Source organism: Piliocolobus tephrosceles, chromosome 13, assembly GCF_002776525.5.
Source record: "Piliocolobus tephrosceles isolate RC106 chromosome 13, ASM277652v3, whole genome shotgun sequence".
Classification (NCBI taxonomy): Eukaryota; Metazoa; Chordata; class Mammalia; order Primates; family Cercopithecidae; genus Piliocolobus; species Piliocolobus tephrosceles.
The window spans coordinates 66258078-66285646 of NC_045446.1; the positions used below are offsets into that span (position 1 = coordinate 66258078).

Genomic DNA, 27569 nt, shown 5'->3' on the forward strand with positions numbered 1-27569 from the left:
CTACTAAAAATACAAAAATTAGCTGGACGTGGTGGTGCACACCTGTAGTCCCAGCTACTTGGGAGGCTGAAGTGGGAGGATAACTTGAGCCCAGGAGGTCAAGGCTGCAGTGAGCTGTGTTTATGCCACTGCACTCCAGCCGGGGTGACAAAGCATTACCTTGTCTTAAAAAAATAAAAATCTCAATATTATTAGTCACTGGGGACATGCAAACTAAAACCACAATGAGGCTGGGTGCCATGGCTGATACCTGTAATCCTAGCACTTTGGAAGGCCAAAGCAGGCAGATGGCTTGAATCCAGGGATTCGAGACCAGCCTGGGCAACATGGCAAAACGCTGTCTCTACCAAAAAATTAGCTGGGCATGGTGGCACATGCCTGTAGTACCAACTACTCAGGAGGCTGAGATGGGAGGATCACCAGAGCCCGAGGTCAAGGCTGCAGTGAGCTGTGATCACGCCACTGCACTCCAGCCTGAGTGACAGAATGACACCCTGTCTTAAAAACAAAAAACAGATAAATAAAATAAAACTTCATTGAGACACTACTATACAACTGCTAGAATGGCTAAAGTTTTAAAACTGACAGTATCAGGTGCTGATGACAGTACACAGCAACTGAAACACATACATTGCTGCGGAGAATGAAAAACTTATATAATCACTTTGGAAAGTAGTTCGCATTTTAAAAATGAAGTTAAAGGTATATCTGCCATTCAGCCCAGCAGTTCCACTCCTAGGTATTGGTCCAGGAGAAACAAAAATATAAGTCCAATTAAAAACCTATGCCCACATACTTATAGCAACTTAATTCCTAATAATAAAAATGAGAAACCCAGATGTCCCTCAGCTGGCATATAGATAAATCATGTGTGGTACATCCATACAATAGAATACTACTCAGCAGTAAAAAATTACCAGACTACTCACACAACCTGGATGAATTTCTTGTGAAAGAAGGCAGACACAATAGGCTAAATACTCTGTGATTCCATTTCTGCAATGTTCTGGAAAACTACCTCTGTTCTATTAGACTGTGATCTTGATCTGAGTGTTTAGCTCTTTGCACCAAGATTGCATCAAAGTCAATGAATTGGAGGCAAAAATGCCCTTTTTTTTTTTTAGATGGAATCCCACTCTGTTGCCCAGGCTGGAGTGCAGTGGTGTGATCTCAACTCACTGCAACCTCCGCCTCCCAGGTTCAAGCAATTCTCTTGCCTTAGCCTCCCAAGTAGCTGGGATTACAGGCACACACCAACATGCCCGGTTAATTGTTTTGTATTTTTAGTAGAGACAGGGTTTGGCCAGGCTGGTCTCGAACTCCTGACCTCAGGTGATCCACCTGTCTCGGCCTCCCAGAGTGCTGGGATTACAGGCGTGAGCCACCGTACCCGGCCTCAGAAATGTCAAATTTGATCAGTTTAGAGAGTAAGGTTTAGCTGTGAAGGGAATCAAAGATCCAGATTGGGCCAAAGGTCAATCCAGGGTATTTTGGGATAAATCAAGGTACACAGGACTATCAACATGAGGGCAAGGAACAGAAGTTGGGCTTGCTCGACCTGCTGAACAGCATGAATATTTACATTAATGGATCCTACTCAAGTCTACTGACTCATATAGCCTTTAGCCTCCAGAGAACATAGCCCTTCTTTGATGATCACTGATTAAAACTGATTGCAGTTGCATCCAAGGTCATGATTTATCTGCTTTTGACAAATTTGCAGTTTTTCTTTGCTTGTTTATTTGCAATATGCATTACTAATCCTCCTTAGCAACTCACAAGGATTGGAAGTGACAGAGACTACACTAACAGGTTGACTCCAGAATCACGTGAGGCTAATAGTGGTTCTAGTTGCTTTCTGGTCAATGTAAGATTCTGAAGCAAAGGGCCATCTTAATTGAAATATTTTTAATATGGCAGACTTTATAATGGTAAATTTAACTTAGTTATAATCTGTGCCTCATGAATACAATAAAGCAACATATATAAAGAAAGGAGCCTGTAAGGGTAGAACTTGTCAGACTTGGATTCTGGTCCCTGGATTCAACCTGTTCAACCTTAGGCCATTTAACCTCTCACTTTCTTCAGAGGTGCTATTCAGCTCTAGTATTAATTCCATGATTCTGAAAGCAGTTGATAGTGTGACTAGAAGGAGAAATGAAAGAAGCTTTTTCAATTACTAGACTTTAAAGCTTCTAGTTTTGACTTCTAGGCTTCAGTCCTCAGAATGGTAGACCTGAGCTGTGTCCATGTTTACGTTATAACATATCTACTTTGGAAAAGACTGGCATGTGTTTATAGATGGGATTGGAAAAGTACTTAGGTTGTTCTTGCAACCAGAGGCCCATAATCGAGTTTTTATACTTTTCCTTAGAGGTATGTATTGCAATGACTCACTGTAAGAAACAATATTATTGCTCATATTAAATATTCTTTAAGTAGCTTTTCCACATCTTGAAACAGTTGCATTTTCTTCTAGGAAGGCAGATTTTGTTTTTGACATGGTGGTACTCTTTTTTTTCAAGTGCATAATCTAGTTCTTTTCATGTCAGTGAAACTTAGTAGTACTTAAAAATGGATTGAAATACTGGTAACTAGTTCCACAGAGATGTTTGCCTACATAAGGCAAATCTGTAAAGTTAAATCTTTGATGCATATGTGCGTTTTTCATTTCATATTTTTAGTTCCTCCAGACCATTTCTTTGTAGTCAAATTCATTGTAATCCCATCACGAAAGTGTTGATCTTTTAGTAACCTTTTTTGAAGCATTGTATTAATCCACATTCCCTCACGATAACACACGGTTTGTATCAAACATATCATGCAGCTTAGCTCAAGCCACATATGGAACTAATAAGTCAGGCAATAAGTGGCTTTGTGTGGATGAATACAGTTTGGAAGGGTGGGGACATGTGTGTGTGTTGTCTGAACTGCATTTCTCCTGTGCCAAATGCCAAATGACACAATGATTCCTGAATCCCCAGAGGCTTTCCTGGCCTAGAAAAATTGTGTTTAAAAAATAAAAATAAAATGGAGCACTTTGATATTAAATTAAACCTCTCAGCTCAATAGGAGGATGCTTACTGGGTGCAAGAACGCAGCATTTATTTCTAAGCAGTAAAATCACACTACATTTTAAATATGATCTCCAGAGCTGCAAGTGGTCTTCCCTCGTCAATGAAGCAACATTTATCAAGCTGCATGAACTAGTTAATTCCAACTGCAAGAGCTCTAACGTCAGAGCTGATTTGTCTTACTTGATGAAACACAAAGTGGAAGAAACCAGCATGTGGCTTTGGAAAAATACTATATTTTTATACAAAAAGGGGGTATATGAGAGGAAAACAGAGAGAACATAGAATTGACATGGCTGTAGTTGTCTGTTGTGGTCTGAATGTACTCGTTGCTTGGATTTTCTTTCTTTTAGCTTGTTCCAGTGACTATAAAGCCAGATCTTCCTGGGTTTTTTTTTTAGCATAGGGATTGTCTTTTGCTACCAGACAATACAGTTTGTTAATTTTTCCAGGGAAACCACGGAACATTGTTTCTCCCCACTTCCCATCTAACTTATTATCTAAGTGTAATTTTCACCTTGGTTGCTTACTAGCCATAGAGTTGAACAAAATCTTGATTGCCCCATGGAATCCTAAATCAATCAAAGTAAAGCTGAAATTCAAACTAATTGAAACCAAAATTCCACTTAAAGACTGCTTAGACTCTTTTGGTAGTGGTGGTGGAGTAGGAAGTTGTTACAAAAGGTGTTTATTTCAGAGGCTAATTTGAGGCCGTTAGACCCAAAGCAGTATTTGCCTGGTTTTCTTGGCATCTGCCTTCCCCAATCAAAAATGAGAGCAAAAGGAGCCGTAATGTTTAGGGAAGTGTGGAATTGATAATAGTTGGTGAGGGCAGGTGTTGGTGGAACCTGAAATAAGATTTCTTAGAGAGAAGAGTACTTCAGTCTTTTAGCCAGTCCATAGCTGCCTTTGCAGTTGTTTCCCTCGTTCACACTCTTGCTTAAAACCCTGGAGTAGGTTCTTACTACTTACCAGCAAGATAAAGTTGAACTCTTCAGCTTAGCACTCTCAGACCTCAGCAGTTTTAATGACTATGCTGTAAAAGTCAGGCCTCAGGAACTTCCATTCTTTATAAAAATTCTGATTGAACTCTTACAACTATCTTATGAGATAAATATTGTTGGTCCTGTTTTATAGACAAGGCATAGATTGGTTATGTCACTTGCTCAAAGTTACACACATTATATGGCGAGAATAGGCTGTGATTCCAGGCCTCTCATTCCAAAGACAGAGAGCTGATTCACATTGCCTAGCCTAGTGGACACTCAATAAATATTTGTTGAATGAATGAATAGGACGTGTAGAGACTTAGTAAATGTAGTTCTTTCTCCCCTTTCCCTATCCTTACCCTTTCCTCCTTGACCAGGTTTCTTCTTTTTCTTTCTGTTTTTACTAATATCAGGGAGTTAACTTGTTGAAGATTATTGAATTTTAAAATGTTTGAAAATCATTTGACTAGCCCAAGCAAGGAAGGAGTTTGCGTGACCATATAGCAGAGCTGGGTCTTTCACCAGGTCCCCTGACCACTCACATCATGTATCAGTCTTTCCATTTCACTATATAATTATTTTAAAGATATTGACACGTGTGTGTTTATTGCTGCTTCTCTGGAGTGCATGCAGTCAGAAGCTTAATGAAAATTAGCATTTAAAAAGTGAACAATGTACTGAAGATTTTCCCTTTGATTTGAAGTAACTCTTTCCTTCTTCCTTTTCTGCCCCCCATTCTTAGTAGTTAAGTGGTAAGCCATTATTGAACACTGGCTTTATGCCCAGCCTAGTGGTAGATGCTATTGAGAGGTGACAATGTGCTAGCAGCCCTCACTCTCAGCGCCTCCTTAGACCTCAGCGTCCACTCTGGCGGTGCTTGAGGAGCCCTTCAGCCCACCACTGCACTGTCGGAGCCCCTCTCTGGGCTGGCCGAGGCTGGAGCTGGCTCCCTCTGCTTGTGGGGAGGTGTGGAGGGAGAGGTGCGGGCGGAACCAGGGCTGCGCGCCATGCTCACAGTCCAGCGCGAGTTCCGGTGGGCGCCAACTCTGCAGGTCCAGCACAGGGAGTGGCCGCCAGCGCCGCTGGCCCAGGGCAGTGAGGGGTTTACCACCCGGGCTAACAGCTGCGGTGGGTGTGCCGGGTCCCCCAGTAGTGCTGGCCCGCCGGTGGTGTGCTTGAGTTCTTGCCTGGCCTCAGCTGCCTCCCCGCGAGGCAGGGCTTGGGACCTGCAGCCCGCCATGCCCGAACCGCCCCGGTGGTGGGCTCCCACCCGGCAGGAGCCTCCCCGACGAGCGCCACCCCCTGCTCCGCAGCACTTGGTCCCATCAACCGCCCAAGGGCTGCAGAGTACGGGTGCAGGGCGCAGGACTAGCAGGCACCTCTGGCTGCCCACCCGGTGCGGGATCTACTAGGTGAAGCTAGCTGGGCTCCTGAGTCTAGGGGGGACTTGGAGAACTTTTATGTCTAGCTAAGGGATTGTAAATGCACCAATCAGCACTCTGTGTCTAGCTCAGGGATTATAAATACACAAATCAGCACTCTGTCAAAACGGACCAGTCAGCGCTCTGTAAAATAGACCAATCAGCTCACTGTAAAATGGACCCATCAGCAGGATGTGAGTGGAGTCAGATAAGGGAATAAAAGCAGGCTACAGCAGCTAGCAGTGGCATGGGAATCCGCTGGGGTTAGTTTGTCTCTTGTGGAAGCTTTATTCTTTTGCTTTTTGCAGTAAATGTTGCTGCTTAAGTTTTTGGGTCCACGCTGTCCTTAAGAGCTGTAACACTCACTGTGAAGGTCTGTGGCTTCACTTCCCTAAGCTAGCGAGACCATGAACCCACCGGGAAGAACGAACAACTCCAGACGCAGTGCCTGTAAGAGCTGTAACACTCACCGCAAAGGTCTGCAGCTTCACTCCTGTCAGTGAAACCACGAACCCATCAGAAGTTATAAGCTCCAGACACATCTGAACGTCTGGAGGAACAAACTTCAGACACACCATCTTTAAGAAGTGTAACACTCACCACGAGGGTTCGCGGCTTCATTCTTGGAGTCAGTGAGACCAAGAACCCACCAATTCCAGACACACTATGACGATAATAATGCAGAGAGAGTGTGTGTGTATATATATGTGTTCGTGTGTGTTAGTAATGATAACAGGTATTTTATATTGTAGCACTTATGATGTAACAGATATTATTTTGGACAGTGTATATACCTCATCTTCTTTAAACTTTTGCAACAGCTCTGCAAGGCAGGCAGCATCCCCATTTTACGTGTAAGGAAATGGAATCTCAGAGAAGTGACTTATTCAAAGTCAAACAACTAATAAGTGACAGTACTGGTATTCAAACCCAGCTCTTCTGCATTTAAGCCTATCCTACTGTGTCGTGATGCCTCTCATTTCTTCCTAAACTGTATTTAAGTTGTTAATTACCAAGTATTCATCAAGTACCTATCTAGTTAGTTAAGGCTTTCCAAGAAGAACAAATGGAAAAGTGGCATAGGGAGGAGTTTAGGGTCAAGCGTAAAATGGCGACTTACCTAGAGTAATCAGAGAGCTTTCAATGGAGAATGGAACTTCTGTTGGTTCTTTGAGAATAGATAAAACATGAGATACAGAATGCCTAGAGAGAGACATAGAGTTAAGAAACTGCTTTCTGCCAGAGTAGTGAGTACTGTGTAAAAAGCTATCAGAAGAGGAGTTAGCCAATAATGAAAAGCTGGTTTTTTATATATAAAATGCCATATATATATATATATATATATGGGACTCTGCTTGGAGACAGTCTCTGTTGCCCAGGCTAGCGTGCAGTGGCACAATCTCGGCTGAGTGCAACCTCCACCACCCAGGTTCAAGTGATTTCATGCCTCAGCCTCCCGAGTAGCTGGGAGGTGCACGCCACCACACCTGGCTAATTTTTGTATTTTTAGTAGAGACAGGGTGTCACCATGTTGGATAGGCTGGTCTCGAACGCCTCATCTCAAGCAATCTACCTGCCTGAATATGTTTGTCACTTCTCTGCTAAAATGCTAATAATAAGGTTAAATCATTTAAAAATTTTAAATTCACAAGGCTGAAAAGAACAGACAAGACCAAGAAAATTTAGCAACTTGCAAGTAAACGAATGAGTGATAAACTTGACTTGGCAGAAGCCTTTAAGAAGCAATAGAATCCAAACCACAGACTCCAGAAGGATGTGGTGGTACCGAGTACCTCATGAAGTTTAGGGACAATATATAGAGCTAAACATAGGAGGGTAGGTTGACAGTCTATAGAGAAAGAGAAGTAACACTCCCAGTTCATTTTTCCCACTCTCTGCTGCCAATAACTATGTTCCCCCATGCCCTAGCGGGAAAATGAAAGTTTACTTGCTGAAAAAGATTGAGCCGAAGAAGCTCTGAACCTAAACTGCTTGATATACTGGGAACAAGAAGGAAGGTGCCTTACCGAAAGGTGATTAAGTGAAAGTGTAACATACTGACACAGAGTTCCCCAACTGCCTTTTCCAACTTTACACCCCAAATAAGATCCAGATTATGCCTCAAGACAGAAAATTGAAGGGTTCTTTCTGGGAAAAAAACAGAGGCAGCAATGAGAGGTACTGGGACTGTAGTACTAACCTTTCCCCGTCAAAAGACTGGATTTCCATCTACTCATTCTACAGTGAACCCTTCCCCCACAGCCAGTCAGGTACTGCCAAGGCAGACTTCCTTCACAGCTTTTTAGAGTCTCACAGTCACAGTCTCGCTTGTAAAGATAAACTAACAGCCAAAGATTACTAGGTATTAAAGGGAAGCCTCTAATATTTAAAAAAAAAAAAAAAAAAAAAGTCTAAAATAAAGTGAAAAAAAAAAAAAAAATCCAGAGGGTAAAATGAAGAAGGAGGAGGAGACAAAATAATAATAATAGAAGAAAATATTCAGAATTAGGCAATAAAAGTATTCATATTGAAAGGCTGTACTAAGTGCTCGGCCCAGGGAATGAAAACAGACTGAAAATGATGAATGAAAGATCTAAATGAAGGCTTATCACTATAAAATTTTAGAATACTGAGGTTAAAGAAGAAAGTCCTAAAGCTTCCAGAGGGAAGAACCGGCTTACATTCAAAAGATCCAGGAACCAGAATTTTAACAGGTTTCTAAATGGCAGTAAAGAAATACTTTGGAACTACCTAAGAAAAAGTATTTGCAGCCTTGAAATCTATACCTAGGCAAACTATCATTCAAGTGTAAGAATGGAATAGTTATATTTTGAAATATTCAGGGTGTCATAAAAGTTAACCTCCCATGCTGTCCTTTCCCAGAAAGATATTATAGGATACACTCCACCAAGATGAGGCAGTAGATCAAGAAAAAAGACAATCTAGGAAATAACAGCTTCAGCACAGGAGAAAAGTAAGCAAAATTTCCAGCGTGATGACTAAAGAAGCTTGTAGGAAGATAATGCAGCAGGCCTAGCTAGCAGCCAATTCAGGCTGAAGCAGAGAGAGGAGGCTTCAGGAAATACATCTCTAAGAACGAAATGGACTTGATCGATTTTATGGTGTGCTTAGTTATGATTGAGAAGAATTTTAAGGTTTTTTTTTTTTATTTTTTTATTTTTTTGAGACAGGGTCTCACTCTTATCACCCAGACTAGAGTCCAGTGGCACAATCTCAGCTCACTGCAGCCTCAACCTCCCAGGCTCAAGTGATCCTCCCACCTCAGCCTCCTGAGTAGCTGGGACCCCAGGGATGCACCACCATGCCTGGATAATTTTTTGTATTTTTGGTAGAGAGAGTGTTTCACCATGTTGCCCAGACTGGTCTGAAATGCCACCCACCTCAGCTTCCCAAAGTGCTGGGATTACAGGTGTGAGCCACCACGCCTGACCAGTTTTTAAGATTTTTGTCAGAGTTTGGGGAGTTTCTAGTGACAAGTACATAGAAAAACTCAACTGGTAGAAAAAATGGCAGTTATCACTTCCAGTGAAACAAACAAGTGCAAGAAAGGAATAATATATTACATGGCTCAGCAGCGAACAGTATTTATGTAGGTATAATGAGGTAAACACTAATGTTGATTTAATTTAAAATGTGATATTGAATGTATAGAGAAGATGAGGAAGGGAACTATGTGTGGGAGAGTAGAGTCAAGTTCTCATACTCTTTCAGAAAAAGCCAGTAGATAATGTACGGGAAAGGGGATAAAATGTTTGTGTGAGAGCAAAGTGGTGTTAGAGTGCTAAATTCTCATCTTTCATGGTGGGAGCGTAGTAGATAATGTCTCTAACTGGAGGAGAAGGAAGAATAAAAATTCTTAATATAAACATATTATTTAGAAATATGAAGGTGAAAAAACAGCTAAAAGGTGTTCTCAGAGTTTGGGGTAGACAGTAGAGCAGAGAACTTTTTTTTTTTTCTTAAACCGTACTTATACTTTATTAATAATAATGTATGTGTTATGTATGCATTTATTTTTGAGTTCTCTAGATGGAAAATTAAAAGGGTAATACAGTAGATTTTGGAGCTGTTATTAAGAGGTTCTAGCCTTGGCTTTGTCCCTTATCATCCCTGTAACTTTGGGCAGGATGCTCCTGTCTTCCTGGGCCTTAGTTCTTCATTTATAAGAGGAAGAAGGTTGGAAAGATGATCTCCAGGGTCTCTTTTAATTATAAAATTCAAAGATTTTATGATTTTTAAAAAGTAGTGCTATGCAGCAAATGGAGAGTTAAGACCCAGACGGAGGCTTGAAATTTCCACATTTTTCTTTTTTTGGTTAAAATCAGACTTGGAGAGAAATTTTCACTGTGTTCTCTGAAAACAGTTGCACACCCATCTTCCACTGTGGAACCTGGGGCAGGCAATTGTCTGTGTACTCACTGGGAGACACATAGCTTAGTGTTATTTCAGTATGGTTTTCTTTTTCCCTTGATGTTTAATATTTTTCACTATGAATCACAGGTAAAATTTCCATGCCATGTGTAAACAATTTCACTTCTTATTGAAACAATGAATTCAGGAATGTCATGTTGGGATATCAGCCATTTTGCTTTTATCAATGTATGGAAAAATGCATTTATATTAATATAAGAAATGATGTCATTTAATATGGGGGTAGATCTTATAATTCAAGGTCAGCAAATCTCAGGAGGTGATTTAGGTCACCAAGCTGCGTTTGAAAAAGGAAAAAACCGTTTTCCTTCTGCTTTCTCAAGTATTGTTACCAGTTTTCTTCTCAGACTTTGGGATAGATGGTGGAGAGTAGCATGGTTTGTGAAAAGCAGGCCCTGGCCGATAATATCTTTGCCATTGAACCATGTGGCCCTGGATAATATACTTCTCCTTTCTGGGGTTCAGTTTTCCCATCTGCAAAAGAAAAGGATTGGCTGAAATAATATAAAATTCAAGATACCTTGTAGTTTTAATGTAGTATGTTTCTACCTCCTTACTTTGTGTGTGTATTCATTCAGACCATTCAGGAGACCCCGTTAGGTTTAGAGGTTTTTCTTAAAAAGCCCAGAATCGGTGAGAGTGAACTCTTTCTCTCTCAGTATCAGTCAAGCAGAGAAAAATCAGTTGAATACTAGAGTCAAACAAAAGAAAACTGACTGTTTTTAGTAGGTGTTTTTTTATGCCCCCTGTTGTCTAACTCTGAAGGCCTGCTTTCTATTCACATGATTTGTGGTTTTCTTTTTTAAAAGAGGGATATATTTAAAAGTTTGACTTAGCCACTCTTAAATTTAAGTGCTAAAAGAGTTAAACTTTAAGACTGATGCCTCTTCACATTTGTACACTGACATACATTTTATAAAGTCTATAAACTTTCTTCATGTGTAATATGTCATTTGAAAAACACATTTTGCAGAGCTGTGTTGTCCACTTACTGTGTTTGATGTGTGGATGAGCATGTGTGTGAATATGCACATCCACTTACCTCGGCTCTCCGTTATGGTCAGTTAGGGAAGCAAATGGTGATATTCGGAGACACAGTTTAAGGAAGTGAAGAGCAGACAGATGAAAACCATTAGCAAGTTATCCAAAGCACTCAGAAAGACACTTAATTTTAGAAAATTGGCCTCTAGCAGAAATAAATCAAACAAAGGACAGATCTCGCCCATAAGCCAGCAGTTTCCGTATACCACCTTTCCAGCTGTGTGCTCTGGTCTGGACAAAGAGGAACGTTAGAGACTCAAGAGAAACACAGAGCATAGCCTCTGTCAAAAGTGAGTTGCAATTTATTTGTTTAATAAGCATTGACTAAGTACCAGCACTATGCCAGGCACTATTGGAGTCAGAGCTGAATACAAGATGGTCTTTACCCTTGTTTATACAAAAGAGAGGGGCTGAAGGGAAGCTGGCAATATCTAAAAAGAAGCACTGATTTTCTGGTATATGTCCCTGAAATTGGTGTTAGCAAACCCTACCGGGGTCTGGGGGTAGAAGGCTAGATACAGGGGTCTTTGAAATATCCTGATTCCACAGTTGGTCACTCTTAGTCTTCTCTAAGTTTAGGGGGCAAGAGAACAGTAAGTAGATGAAGAGGCTACCTTAAATACCATCGTAATTTAAGTGGTTGTGCATATTCATATACATGCTTATCTATATGTCAAATACCCAGTAAGTGGACAGTACTGTGAGGCTGATAATAGTATCATACATTTACATTTCCTCTTTTAGAGTTCAAAAAAAAAAAATAACTTGTTTAATGGTTCATTTTTCCGAAGCTTATAATCTGCCAAAATATCTTTAATTCTGTTTTTTCACCTTCACAGCTAAGATACCAACATGGACTGGGGACTCCAGACTTGCGGCAAACCCTTCCCAACCTGAAAAACTTCATGGAGCATGGACTAATGGTCAGGTGGTGAGTACCTTTATCTCTGATAACCAGAAACTGTAATGTGGATAATGATCCTGAAAATCTTTTCTGACTTCCACATTGCTCCACACCTGCTTCTGAGTTTTCTTCTGTAATGAGATATCGGAGGAAAATGAAAGGCACCATCACACTTGGGGAGATCTAAGCTCCTGTCTGGCTAAGGAGGATGTAGCCCTCTTGGAGGGAGGAGGGGCCAAGAGGATATTACTTGAACTTTGGGAAGGTGGCTGAGCAAGGAGCCCTTGAGGGCACTGCTGAGACAAACTGAAAGACAGCCAGTATGATTCATGGTAAGGGAGACCCAGAGCCCCTTGGACCTTTCCAAAGAACAGGTGAAGGGCCTGATTATGGAATGAGCATCAGGATCCATGACTGTGAGCATTAAAGGAAGAAAGCAGATAAGGAATAGGTCAGGGGGTCAGGACTTAGTTTGAGACCAGCAGGTTCATTCTGAAATGTTTCTTGTATTTGTCAGTACCTGTTGAACCGTGAGGGCAAGCTGCTGCTGAAACTGCTCCATCAGGATAGACCTGGACCTTTTAAAAAGAGAAGGGGAGAGGGGAAGTCTGATACAAAGAAGATATTAGGTTCATTCACTTGACCTAAATGGAAAGCTGTTGGCTGTATCCATTTAGTAATTCTTGACGTTTGAATCCTTGGGTAGTGGGCAGTAACTTACAAAATCACGTGACTGGAAAGCAGGCCTGTAGAGTTAGCCTGCTGGGGGCAGCACTAGCTTCTGATTCCAGGTATTTTTCTCATCATCTGCTGTGTGGATCTGAAATTCTACCTCTCTGAAATTTGATTTCCCCTGCTGATGTGCCTTCAGAAAAGTAAAAAAAACCGTGGTTGGTCTTTACTTTGATTTTCAAAACGGCAAGTTTCAAATGTCTGGTCTTAGATAGGACTCAAATACACAACTGTTGTTAAGCAAATACACAACTATGTAAAGAATTCCACTCAAAACATCAAAATAATTATTAAAACTTGGTGTTGATACGGACCCGGATGCCTTCAGGAATATGAGAGAGGAATTAAGTTTTAATGTAAAGTAGTAAGAATAATGAAAGTGAGCTAGCAGGCATTTATGTAGCTTGTCTCTGTGTAAAGTTCTGTGATAGGCGCTCTGGAGAGAGATGAGAAGGCTCAAGCCCTGTCCCCAAGAGATTTGTGGTCCAGTTGGAAACAAGGCATAGAATTCATGAGGAGGTTTTCTAACACAATGATAAATAACCTAAAATAATGAGAAAATTGACAACCTACAACACTAATTAATTACACTCAATGAATCTTGCTCAGTGCAGATAGCAGGTTGTCCCTGTACCATTTACTGAAGTGTCTGTCTTTTCTCCACTGATGATAATGGCATCTCTTTTGTAAACCAAGTTCACTTATCCATAGAGATCCATTTCCAGGCTCCCTAATCTGTTCTGTTGCTTTATTTGGCTAGCCATCGATTAGTATCACATTTTTAATTATTGTAAGATGTAATTTCTAAAAGTCTTGTTGAGATTTGAGAATGAAATAAAAATCAAAATGCCCATTTTACTACTGATAAAGCTGCTTGGAAAATGGGGCTTTCGATCTGTAATAAAATGGGCTTGCAAAGATATCACTCAAAATTAAACTTATCCTCATAATCACAATGTAAACTGTGATTTACAGTTTACAGCCACAGGCTTTCCCTACAGAGGCAGACCCTTAACTAATTGGCAGGCAGTGATCAGGTGACTTCTCTGCAGGAGCCCAGATAGGGCTGAGCCAAGAATACCCAGTTGCTATTCTGCCCTCTAAATTCACCAATCAGAAAAGTCCCCCCTCCTCTGAGAGAGTGAGAGGATGGAGAGAGCCAAAAGTGTTAACTCCTAAGCCATGTTCCTTCATAGGAAAGGAAAAGGAAAATACCTCCAGCTTTTGATATCTGTTAGAGAAAAGCTCCTACGTAAGGCTCTTCTTCAAAACTCTTTGCTTTTCTTGACTTGAGTCTTTGAGTGATTTCACAGCTTTATGACATTGGGTCTTCCTAACTACGAACATGTTATATCGCTTGCTTTTTAAAAACATACCTCCGTGAAGTTTATAATTTTCTACATAAGGGTCTATGCATCTTTTATTAGATGTACTTAGTCATATTAGCTTACAGTTTTGGTTGCTGTTGTAAATTTTTTTATTATAATAGTTAACATTTTGTGGCTGGTCTACAGGAATAGCACTGATTTTTAGTATTTTGAGAGTGTGTTCTGGCAACCTTGCTAACAGTTACAATAGTTTGTTTTGATTCTCTTGAATTCTTTGTGTATACAATCATATTTTCAGTGAATAATGGTATTGTTTCTATTTTTATAACTTCATTATTTTTCTTGTCTTACTATGTTTTATTACAGAAAAGGAGCAGTGATAGTAGATATCCTTGTCTTCTGACTTCAAAGAGAATGCTTCTAATTTTTCACCATTAAGTATTATATTTATTGTAGATTTGGGTAGATATCCTGCATTAGCAAAAGGAATAATTTTTCTATTCTTAGCTTACTAAGAGTTGTTTTTCAATCATGAATGTGTGTATTTTGAATTTTACCATGTTTATTCTGAATCTACTGAGGTAACACTACATTTTTCTAATGTTAAACCATCTTTGCCTCCTGGTCATGATGTGTTATTTTTTCCTACATTATTGGGTTCCTTGGCTATTATTTTAGAATGTCTCCATCTGCAAACTGAAATGAGACTGGCCTACAGTTTTTCTTTCACATAAAATCCTTGTCTTATTTTGGTTCGAATTGACCAAACATGATGAGGTTATAAGAGCTTCATAAAATAAACTGAGGATCTTTTCCTTCTTTTCTATTCTCTAGAACAGATAGGAGGAAATATCTCTGTCTTAAAGGTATGGTAGAACCTAGAAAAAAACTAGTGTTTTTTGTTTGTTGCTGGGGAGAGTATAGATTTTTAACTACTGATTTAATTTCTACAATGCTTACAGGTCTGTTTCTGTTCTATTTTTGCAATTCCTCGTTTACTCGCTCCAGTCTGATTTTTAGTTCTATGAGTATGCTGAAATTCCTTTTATCTAGCTTGGTGCCTACTGAATTCTAAACATGGGCCCAAACCCAAAGGTCACTTTTCATCCTTACCCTGTTCAATGTCACCTGGCCTTGCTGGCCATGCCTGCCTTCCTGAAACACCCTTCCTTGTTGTCTTCCACAGGGCTGCCCTCTCCTGGCTTTCCTGCTTCTAGTTTTTCCATGGCCCCATCTTAGGCCCTCTTCCCTTTTTCTCTCTGTACTCTCTTCTCTTTTTTTCTGTCCTCCTCTGCCTCCTCTCTACCCCCTTCTTAAGTATTCTCACCCATTCCCATCGCTTTGAAAGCCATATATGCTTATGACTCCCAAAGTTTTGTTTTCAGCGTAAGCCTCTCCTGCACACTCTGGATAGCCGGGGCCTACTTGACTCTGCCCCTGGGAGTATTACAAGCATCTCAGCCTCAACACAGCTAAAAGCCTCCTTCTACCAGCACAATTCCTCTCAGCTAATGGAACCCTGTCTACCCAGTTGCTCAAACTGGGGAATCATCCTTGATCCCCTTCTTTTCTTCACTCATATCGGAGCTAATCTTATTCATCAGCAAGCCCTGTCATCAGTAACTGCAAAATACGTATCAATCTGTTCACTTCCCATCTCTGCTATTGCCACTCCAGTCCAAGCCACCACCTTTTCTTCCCCAAACAGCTGGACCAGTGCAATTTGTCTCCCTGATTTCCCTCTTGTCCTGCCTCAGTCCACTCTCCATAGTAGCCAGAGTGATCTTTTTAAATGTTAGCTAGATCTTAATCACTCTCAGCTTCAGTGGCAAGAGTAAAATCCAAGTTTTTTTCCACAGTCTGCTTGGCCTGTGCCTCATCTGATACTACTCCCTTTCCACTCTCACGTCCTGTCGCTGTAGTGGCCTCTGTGTAGTGATGTGAATAAGCTCTTTCCTGTCTGAGTGGTCACGCTCACTGTTCCTCTGTGTAGAATGTGCTCTGTCTCTTCCTTCTTTCCTACCACCATCCTCACCTCATCGCCTCATCGAGAGGGAATAGTTTAAGAAAAGCAGCTTTATGAACACAGCAGCTTTATTGGCAATGAATAGACACCTTGGCTGGAATGCAAATTCATTTTAAGAATGGGGAGAATCTGGGCTTTGTGGTTCCTTGGCAATCCTTTTTAAGAAAAAGAACACAAAATTACAAATATGAAATTAGAAATGAAAAAGCATTTGGAATGAGAAACAAATGACAACAAATTACTGGAACCTTAGAGAGTAGGTCCTTTTCTTCTGAGATGTCTGTAGACAATTTACTCAAATTATTTACGTATAAATGCTTCCTCATTGCAACCTGACTGCCCTGCTCCTCCTAAAACACTGTGATTTCCAGCAACTCTCACTTCTAAGGTATGGAGAAATTAATTGACTTTCCAGGCATAATTGACCCATGAACCTGTAGCAATAAAACTAGAATCTCGGTGTCCTGGCACTGATGTAGCAAACCCATTAAGCTCCAAGCTCATACATTTATAAATGTAGTGCCCCTCTGTGCCAGCTGTGCCAAGCACATAAACACTGAGTGAACAAGAATGTGCCACTTTATGGTACTGTAATGTAAAAAAGGCTACTAAAGTAGATGCAAAGCACTGCAGAATGAATGCTACATATCAGTCCCAAGTGAAGATCACGGCAGGAAGCCAGGCTGGAAGTCACAAAGCTAAACAAAGCCGGAACAAGCACTTTGAGTCTCAGAGGAAATCTGAGAATTTCCGAGAGCAGCCATGGAGTGAGGAGTTACCTCTCAAGCCTTTGCTCCTTAGGGCAAAGGGTAAAAAAACTCAGGTTCCTAAGGGAGGCTCTTACATCTTTTGTAAAGCAAAACACTTCCATTTTCTGTGTGGTTGTTACCATTCACAGATTGGTCCCTGTGGAGGCAGACTGCTGTATGTTCTTTTGGTGTTGAGGATTTTATACTGGCTGAGGATCAGTGCATTCACTGAATTCCTCCTTATGGTAAGCTTCAAAGTTATGTGACAGCTTGTTTTGTTTTATTTTGTAAAGAAAAGCTGTGATAAAAATCCTTTTAATAAAGTAATTCTTTTTCTTGCACATTATGGAATTCTTAGCTAATATGAGAATGATCAACCTGATTAATCCTAAAATGAACCCCTATTTTCTATGAACACAGTTGCACGGGGCACAGCTCTCAGTGATTTATGCCAGGTCTTTCTAAAAGGAGTGCCCATTTTTTCATCCTAAGATTATAACTTAGTGGTAACTGCCAAGCAACACAATTTTGAAAAGCAGAATTTCAGCTTAGAATCTGTGCTCTTGAATACTTTGATTAAAAGTCACCAGAATGTCATTTAAACATCCCGTTTTTCTTTTACTATTGCCTGCAAAGTGATCCGAGACTCAGATTGACATGCACATGCATGGCTGATGTGGGTGCTGAAGAATGTGCACGCAAGCTGCTGCCTGATGGCTGCCTGGAAGACGATGAGTTTAGAACTGAGTGGAAGAGATTATGTGCTGAGGTTGCTGTGAATGGACTGTGTGATGGGGCCCCAGCATCCAGGTCCTGAGACAGTGCCTCGATTTTGTCCCTCCACCACTCCCCCACCTTTTCTCAACTGACCCCCAGGTATAGCACTCTCCTTTGTGACCTCCGTTCTTTACTTAGGCAAGTTCCCACTACCCAGAATAGCTTGCCCCTTCCTCTGCCCTATCCAGATGTTGCTCTCACTTCAAGATCCAGCTCATATCCTACCTCATTCATTCACTCACTCAACACCACAGTGGTGGATACAGAGATAAGTATGTAATCTCTCAGTAGCCTAGAGTCACTTCTCTGCCTAGTCTTACCCACTAGGCTTTTGAGCAGCTTGGGTCTAGGGACCACGTCTTACTCATCTCCGTGGTCCCAGCCTGGCATTACGAAAGCCAGGGAGGCTAGAGAAGGGAATGAAGAAGCCATCTGAGCTGTTCTACTCATGGAATATGCTCCTTGAGCTTGTGTTCAAGGAGCTTACAGTCTAATTAAGGTAGTGAAATAGGAACAAACAACATGTACTGAAAAAAGTAAAAAGTATGACATGCTATAAGAAAAGTAGGTAAGTTATTTTGAACATTCAGAGGAAGCCCTTTAGTTCCCGGTGTGAGGGGTGTAGACGAGCCTTTACTAAGGAGATAACATTTCAGTGGAGAGTGGACCTGGAGCACAAGAAGAATTTGACCACGTGAGGATTGGGGTATAGGACCAAGTAGGTTAAGAAACAGTGGCCCAGTTAGGTGGAAAGACTAGGACTATGAATTTGAATACCAACACCACCATTTACTGCCTCTGTGACCTCAAACAAGTTTAAGCTACCTGCCTCAATCCCTTTACCTATAAAATGAGGGTAATAGTGCCTACCTAACAGTGTGGTCATAAGAATTAAATATGTAAGTACCTAGCATACTGCCTAGCACTTAGTAATACTTAACAAGCGGTAGCTTTTATAATGAATAAATGAATCGTGTTTACTGTCTATATCTTTTTAAAATCAAATGCATCCTTTGCTATAGGTGTTTTTACTTTGGTATCTATAGTCATCTGACAGCTTGGTATAGAATATGGCTCTTGTTCATATTTTGGCTCCTGCTGTCTTGTACGTTAATGGTACAGAAGATATACCATGTGTCTACCTCTCACTTACCCCAAGTCCTTTATAAGACCAGTCTGAGGCCTTAGAGAGAAGTACCCTACAAATCTGTTTGCCTACAAACTTTTTTTGGTACCTGCCTTCTTAGGTAACTCTCACCCATAATTAGAGGTTAGGAATAATAAAATCTCTTACTTGCAAAACTTTCTGTGTTTTTACTTAAGCTTGCAAGAACCCTGTGAGAGTAGCTAGGTAAGAAGAATGACCACTATTTTACAAACCAAAAAACTGAGACTCACAGTGCCAAGCGACTTGCCAAGATCACATGATACTAAGTGATGGAACTGGGACCAGAAACCCAGATTATCTGACTCCTAATCCCATATTCTTTTTACCATATTACAGTGCCCTTTATTGGGGGATGGCCATTCTCTTCCTTCTCTGCCCTTCCCCTGCCCTCCTGTCTCTGTGCTACCTCTATTCTAGTGCCTCCTACCTTCCTCAGGGAAACCCACCAGAGTCAAATCCAGAGCGCTGGAAAGATACACTGCAAAATTAGGCAGCAGGCCTGGTGGAAACATTCATGGTTGTTTATTCTACCCCGTTTACCTCCAAGAGGGAGGAAACTAAAAGTCATAAAACTTTGGGAAGAATTTAAGAACTTTAAGACTGAAAGAAACAAAAATGATCACATTTCAACTTCATTGGTTGAGAAACAGGAACACGGAAGAAGGAAGCACGTGGGTTGGGTGAGTGGCCTAAAGTATATTTACCCATAGTGTTTGTGGAATACTTCCTGTAATGGCATGCTCTTTTTTCTGAACAAGAAAAAATAAGAATAAGAATAAGATAAAAGCAAGATTCCAAAGCCATCTGTCCTGTTTTTTTCATAGAATTTTTTATCCTAAGTTTAATTTTTCCTGATTATAGAGCTTAAACTATGTAACACCTTCATGCAAGGTAGTATAACAGAGAGGAAGGAGCACTAGATTTGGGAATCAGAAAATATGGGTTCCAGTTTCAACTCTGTCACTTAATTTTCATAAGTTTGTTTTTGAGTATCAGTTGTTTTTTTTTGTTTTGTTTTTGTTTTGTTTTGTTGAGACGGAGTCTCGCTCTATCACCCAGGCTGGAGTGCAGTGGTGCGATCTCAGCTCACTGCTACCTCCGCCTCCCGGGTTCACACGATTCTCCTGCCTCAGCATCCCAAGTAGCTGCGAGTATAGGCATGCACCACCACACCCAGCTAATTTTTGTATTTTTAGTAGAGACGGGTTTTCACCATGTTGGCCAGGCTGGTCTCGAACTCCTGACCTCATGATCTGCCCGCCTCGGCCTCCCAAAGTGCTGGGATTACAGGTGTGAGCCACCATGCCCAGCTGAATATCAATTCTTTAAATGGAGTTAATATCACCAGTTACTGGGAAACTAGTGGTATTATTTCCCAATAATACTATTATTTCCCAACCATAGTTTTTGAAGGCCAAATGAGATAATGTTCGTCAAAGTGGTTTATAAACTAAAATGAGCTGTACAAAGTATTATTAAGTATTATTTTGGATTTGACAATGCATTAAGCATCTCTTTGGCATATAGCATTGTTCAGGAGACAAAGGAAGATTCAAAAGTGTAAGATTTTCCCTGCCATTGCTTAGTCGACAGTTGTTTAGTTTATAATCTAATTTATAGATAAGACAAATTAAAAATTTTGAAGGACATGACTTGCAAAAATATTCCTATACGTTGTTCACTCTCGCTGTCGTTTGAGACTTACAACCTGAGGCCCATCGTTAGTGTATAGTCTGGTACAATGATGGAGGGCGACGTTGGGCTGACTTATTTTGTTTCAGGACCAGGCAAGCCATTTTTAAAGAGACAGAATCAATCTCAGTGACCTTAGTAAGGGTGGAGCACTGAGAAGTATCTTTGGCTGTTCAACAGCATGCTAGAATATTTCTCCAGAGTACTTTAGTGTTTAACAAACACCAGTGTTTAATGTTGGGAGAAGCAACTCGTGGCTTTATATGAGGCCATCTCACTTTAGTGGTAAAATATCCAAATAGTCCTTCTGCTGACCTATTTATAATGTAGTCTTCTGCTCCTTTTGGTAAATAGAATCAAGCTATAGCTTTAAATAAAAGTATTAGAAGAAGAAAATACCTAAGAAATTTGACACATTTTAGGAAAATGTGTTTTCAGTAAACTGAGAATAATGAAAATTTAAAATAAGTGAGCCAATCTACTTTCCTTAAAATCAAGTAATGATATGGTAGTTCTGCTTTTACGCCAAACCACTTACCCTTGAAAATGAGGCAGTATCTAGTATTTAAATCTTTACAAAGCCTCACTTTTTAGAAACAGATCTACCGTCTTCCCTTCCGTCCATCATCCTTATGCTGAATTCAGAACTGAAATCTGGCAGATGACCCTCTAGGGAAGTAAAAAACATGTTGTCTAGCTGACGTTGGTTTTTAAATTTAGATCAAATAATACTGCCTTTGAAGTCTCAAGAGTCCTACTTAAGGTAGCTATATCAGATAGGCTTGCTTTTGAGAGCATTTCTTGCAGGCCAGCACCCCTAATATGAAAAGTTAAGCCTAGTCAAAACTAAATGAAAAAGAAAGTTTTATTGGAGTTATTTACTCTAAGATAGCTGTTTCAGAAGAACCTTGACGAGTCATCTCCTTGCCTCTAGACAGGAACACACAAGGCATATGGGCATCCGTAGTATTTTAAAAGACCTTAGGGGACCAGGCTTCTTCCATAACTCATTCCAGAGTTTAAACACCCTCACTTCAGGAAATTCCTCCCTACATTTAACTTACAGGCCCCCTCCTGCGGTTAACACCCATTTCCACTTTTTTCTGCATCCTGTCAGGATGGAGAACAGCTGGCCAACATCCTTTGTGCACTAACCCTCTACTGGCGACAGAAAGGCACTTGGGTATCCCGGCCCCACCTCTCCCTGACTCCAGCAACCAAGTCTCTGAACCAAATTGAGATCTCTTTTCCCATTGTTTTTACTTGGGTCTTCTTTATTTCTGTTTACTCCTTTTGATTATAAAGTAGTATGTGCTCGATGAATAAAATTTGGAAGTTGTAAAAATATACAGAAGGGAAACAATAGCTCCATAATTCAGGCACAAAAAAATCACTGTTGTGTTAGTCAGTTTTCCTTGTGTTTCTTTTCTAATTCAGATCTTACCATCTGTACCAACACTTTTCAGTAGAAATATAATATGAGCCATACATATAAATTTAAATATTCTGGCAGTCACATTTTTAAAAAGCTAAAAATAAACAGGTAAGCTAATTTTAATAATATATTTTATTTAATTCAAATAAAATCCAAGTTGTATATCCAAAATGTCTTTTAGACATGTAATCAACATTTTAAAGATGATTAATAAATATTTTACATTCTCTTTTTTCATACCAAGCCTTCTAAATCCAGTTTATACTTATAGCATATCTCAAGTCAGACTAACCACATTTCAAGTTCCAGCAACCAGTTCCTAGTGGTCATAGTGGACAGCACAGTCCTTACAGCTTTTTTGTATACCATAATGTCTTAAGTATTTTATCGATGCCCTTTAAAACTTTTTAGCATCATTTTTAATGGCTACGTAGTATTTCATCATTTAGATTTACTATAACAGTATATTGAGGCAGTTCTGTTTTTCTCAGCACATTGCCAGAAAACATCACCTAAATGTTTCCTTTTGCACACAACTAATTAAATTCATTTATACATAAAACAAGTATATTCACTGAATATCTGTGTGCTCTGTACTAAGTTATATTGGAAAGCGGAAGAGTGAGTTTCCAGAAACAAAGACTAGATCCTTCCCATATGCTGTTTACAAGACTTGGCTCCACAGTTGGACTGCACACAAATACAGTATTTTATTCTGCCTTAAATGCGCTTCCCTTCACTTCTTGCTCTACCCCACCCCCAACACACACATACATTGCCTGGTTAGCTCCCACTTATCTTTCAGGGTGCCAGTCAAGTACAACCTCCTCTGATGAGTCTTTCCACTGATTACTGATTGCCTTCTTCATTGTAATATACAAAGTGTGTATTGTATTCAAAGCACCATGGTGTTCTGGTTATTGGTTTACTCTCTGTCTTCTCTACTAGAGTGGGAACTCCTTAATGATAGGAATCTTATTTTATACATCTCTTTATTTCCAGAGCCTCGAAAACTGTCAGGCAATGAAATGTGGATTTCAGTAATGTCTGAAATATGTGTTGAAAATGCAAATGATGCAACATTAAGCATCAGTTGGATGGTAAAATAATAAATACTACCTTCAGAGTTCAGAGATCACTTTAGATTGGCATGGTTAAAGAAGAAAGAATGAATGAAGGAGTTAAAGAAATGAGTTAAAAAATGAATGAGGGCTGGACGTGGTGGCTCACGCTTGTAATCCCAGCACTTTGGGAGGTCGAGGCGGGTGGATCACCTGAGGTCAGGAGTTCCAGACCAGCCTGACCCTGACCAACATGGTGAAAACCCATCTCTATTAATACAAAAAATTAGCCGGGCGTGGTGGCACACACCTGTAATCCAAGCTACTTGGGAGGCTGAGACAGGAGAATCGCTTGAACCCAGGAGGCGGAGGTTGCAGTGAGCTGAGATTGTGCCATTGCACTTTAGCCTGGGCAACAAGAGCAAAACTCCATCTCAAAAAAAAAAAAAAAGAATGCGGCCGGGCGTGGTAGCTCACACCTGTAATCCCAGCACTTTGGGAGGCCAAGGTGGGTGGATCACTTGAGGTCAGGAGTTCAAGACCAGCCTAACCAACATGGAGAAACCCCATCTCTACTAAAAATACAAAAATTAGCTGGGCGTGGTAGTGCATGCCTGTAATCCTAGCTACTCGGGAGGCCAAGACACGAGAATCACTTGAACATGGGAGGCGGAGGTTGCAGTGAGCCAAGATTGCACCCACAACTGCACTCAAGCCTGGGCAAAAAGAGCGAGACTCCATCTCAAAAAAAAAAAAAAAAAAAAAAAACACAGTTAGGACTTCAATTGGGTTTTAGAAGATGGGCATACTTAAATGAATTGGAGAGGGAATTAGTACGAAAGCCACTGGGATATGCACACTAAAAAAGCAGTGTTTTTCAGTAGGCATTCATTAGCACTGGGGTCCCCAACCCTTGGCCGTGTACCTGTAGCAGTCCATTTCCTGTTAGGAACCAGGCCTCACAGCAGGAGGTGAGTGGGTGCGAGTGAACATTATCCCTGAACTCCGCCTCCTATCAGATCATCTGCAGCATTAGATTCTCATAGGAGCACAAACCCTATTGTGAACTGCACATGTGGGGGATCTAGGTTGTGTGCTCCTTGTGAGAAGCTAATGCCTGATGATCTGAGATGGAATAGTTTCATCCTGAAACCAGCCCCCTGCCCACGACCCATGGAGAAATTGTCTTCCATGAAACCAGTCCCTGGGGCCAAAAAGGTTGGGGACCACTGCTTTAGCATATGTTGATAAGCATCAGTAAGTAAGTATCCTTCTGGATCGAATGCACTGCACTAAGTTTCAGGAAGGCTTAGCGATATGGTCTTTGTCCATCAAAAGCTGGTAAGTGTTGGCAGCATTAGAAATGAGCACTGGCTGCCTCAGTATGACCTTGGGTGCCAGGCGTGGGAGGTGTTTTTTGTTTGTTTGTTTTGAAACAGTATCTCGCTGTGTTGCTCAGGCTGGAGTGCAATGGCGCTATCATAGCTCACTGCAACCTTGAACTCCTGGGCTCAAGTGATCCCCCCACCTCTGCCTCCCAAAGTGCTGGGACTGTAGGCATGAGCCACCCTGCCCAACTGTGACCTTTGGGCTTAAGCTCGACTTAGATATAATTCCCTGTGTTCTGTTTTGTCTTAGCCTCTGGATCCATCTGAGGAAATTCCCTGTTTTAATTTCAAAGAGTTTAAAGATCATTTTATATTATGTTTATTCTGTAATTCTTCTCTTAATGGATAGCAATGTATAATAATAGTTAATATCATTATAGCTAATGTCAAGTGACTATTACTGCAAAGCAGGTACTCTTCCAAAGCACTTTGAATATATTATTCAGTTAACTCATTTAATCCTGACACCGCCCTGTGAATTAGGACCCACTAACCTCTCCCATCTTAGAAATGAGGGAACTGAGGAACTGAGGGGTTAAATAATGTGACACAGCCATCAAGTGGAAGAGCTAAGATTGGAGCCCAGGCAGAGTAGTTTTAGAAGTCCTGCTTTAACCATTACATGGACAACCTCTCCTATAACTAGTTAAGAATAAACTATTTTACACAAGGGATCATTTAGCATCTGGTGATTCCAGAAAAGGAATCTTGTTATTACAGCCTTCTCCTGGTTTTCTTCATTCCTCTCTGAATGCTCCTTCTTACCTCATTTGAAGGCTGCTCTTCCTCTACCTCATCACAAAAAGCTGGAGCTCCTAAAGGCTCAGTCCTGGGCCCTTTTTTCTCTTACTTTACTCTTAGTGGAGATAAGTTCTGATATCAGAAATTGCCTCCTGTACATTTTCACAGCACATTCTACGTGCCCATGCATTTTTCTACCAGTCTTCCATCCCAGTCATGATATGCTCTTTGCTTTCTGCAAATGGAACCACTTTCCATTATTTTACACTAGCCAGGACGCCAGGCAGAAACCTTGGTTCCTCCTTTTCTTCCTCACCCTTATATCCAACTCTGGCAACTCCTGCCAATTTCTCCTGCTATTTCTATTTGTCTATGTGTGTACATTTCCATTCTGATGTATGCCTCCATTACCTTTCACCTGTACTACTGCACAGCCTGCAGTCTCCCACCATCCACTCTGGCCCCTCCAGTCCAGTCTGCTCTCCAGCTGCAGCCAGAATGCACTTTCCAAAGTATAAATCTCTCTCTCTCTCTCTCTCTCACCCCCTCCCCCCACACACCTCTGACTCTCTCTCTCTCTCTCTCTTTCCCCCTCTCTCCTTTGCCTGAAAGTTCTAAACATAGCTTGTGACTGCTGCATGGTCTAGACTTTGTTTTACTCCTCAGTTTTATCTTCTACCATAGAACTCTTCACTCATTGACCTTTTGGGTCCTCAAACATCATTATCTTTCTTGACAAAAGGTCTTAGCAAATGCTGTTCCTGCTGCCTGGAAGATACTCTCCTCACCAACCCATTCTTTACCTGATAAAGAACTCTATTAGCCCTTCTAATCTTGGCTTTTTCTTTCTGGGCCAGATCTCTGCTACAAGCTCTTTGAGCCCGTGTCCTCTCTGCGTAGCACGGGTCAGAGGTGGTTGTTTGACATTGATGTCTGTGATTCTGTGATACTTGTCTGTCTTCTCTCACTAGACAATAAATTCCATGAAAACATGAACCATGGCCTTTTTCCAATTATTATTATAGCCCCAGAGTCTAGCGCAGCACCTAGTGTATAGTAGATACCCAGTATGTATTTGAATAAGGGGGTAAATCAACTTCTTTTTTTAATTTATTTATTAATTTATTTATTTATTTTTAATTTTTTTTTGAGACGGAGTCTCACTCTGTTGCCCAGGCTAGAGTGCAGTGACTCGATCTCCACTCACTGCAAGCTCCGCCTCCCAGGTTCACGCCATTCTCCTGCCTCAGCCTCCCGTGTAGCTGGGACTACAGACACCCGCCACTGCACCCGGCTAATTTTTGTATTTTTAGTAGAGACGGGGTTTCACCGTTTTAGCCAGGATGGTCTCGATCTCCTGACCTCGTGATTTGCCCATCTTGGCCTCCCAAAGTCCTGGGATTACAGCCGTGAACCACTGCGCCCGGCCCAATTAATTTGTGTTATACTCCACCTCCTTTAGGAGTATAGAGGACTACAAAAGACAAGGTTACCAAGATGTCATCTCTAGAGTCCCAGTCTCTTACTAAACAGTAATTAAATGGCAGCTAATTGTAACTCAAGCACTTCTGCCCAAGGCCTTCAGCATCTCTGGAAATGGTGGTAGAGCTATCATTTTTCTTTTGAAATAACAAACAACTAAACCCTCACAGTTTGGTTCATGTGAGAGTTTATTAGAGAGCTGACAGTAGGTCAGCGTTAGCCGTATCTTTCAAAGACTTCATCTCACAGATTCTGTCACTGGTCCTGGGAGTCTAATGCATCCTTTAGCTCCCTTCCAAGTCTAGTTTTTAAATTCTGAAACCATTCTCTGACCAGGGTTTTAATTTCCCTATCGAGTTTCTTCTGGGGCTGGGTTCTGTGAGATTGTTGTTCCTCTGGTTTCCCTGGCAAAGGTAGAGGTTTTTAAAAAATTTTTCCCTGGTTTTCAGCATAAACAGTTTATTATTCCCAAGTCTCAAGTGCTGTCCAGACACTCTGAGGGGTCCCCAGGCATCATTCCTGGCATCTCTTTCCTGTTCTTTCCATGTTCTCGTGTAGGATGTTACTTAAGCCCTATATAAATGACATCAAGATGGGCTCTGTCTGTTTCTACAGACCATTTTACAGTCCTCATAATGTTGGTTGCCTGACTGTGATTTTAGTATATTAATATGTATGATGATTTCTTAAAGTGAAAGCTGATGAGTGAAGTGGTTGACTTGACCCCTCCCAGGACCTCTCTTTGTCTCCCTGGAGGATCACTGTGTATTCTCTGATGCCATGGAGCTCAGCCTGGAGCCTGAGCTCGCCTCCAGTTGGGCTCTGGGCAGTAGGCACCCCCTCATCCTCTGTCCACTGGTCCAAGCTGGGCCATGGAGGCCTCATGGCCAAGACATCACATCACAAAGCCTGGGGAACTGGATTTCTTCAGCTTGCTTATTTTGTCCTTTGCCTGTGGAACTTTCTCTTTCACCAATTCATCTTTCCATCACTACTCAGTTTAAATAAAATCCAAAGGCTGCCTTGTTCAGTTATACCTTTTTATACTCTGTTTTTATTTAGTCAGACTTTGGCAGGAAACCTTCCAGGCGAAGCCCAGGGGAAAAGTG

At 41.0% G+C, this 27569-nt stretch overlaps 1 protein-coding gene across 3 annotated transcripts in view; it reads left to right on the plus strand.

The window, feature by feature from the left end:
- UVRAG (UV radiation resistance associated) overlaps positions 1-27569 on the plus strand; it is a 335807-nt gene that overhangs the window by 297199 nt on the left and 11039 nt on the right. For all 3 annotated transcript variants that reach the window (XM_023209367.1, XM_023209368.1, XM_023209369.1), the window contains one exon: positions 11817-11908. In XM_023209367.1, coding sequence (XP_023065135.1) covers positions 11817-11908 — 92 coding nt within the window. The remainder of the gene's footprint in view (positions 1-11816; positions 11909-27569) is intronic.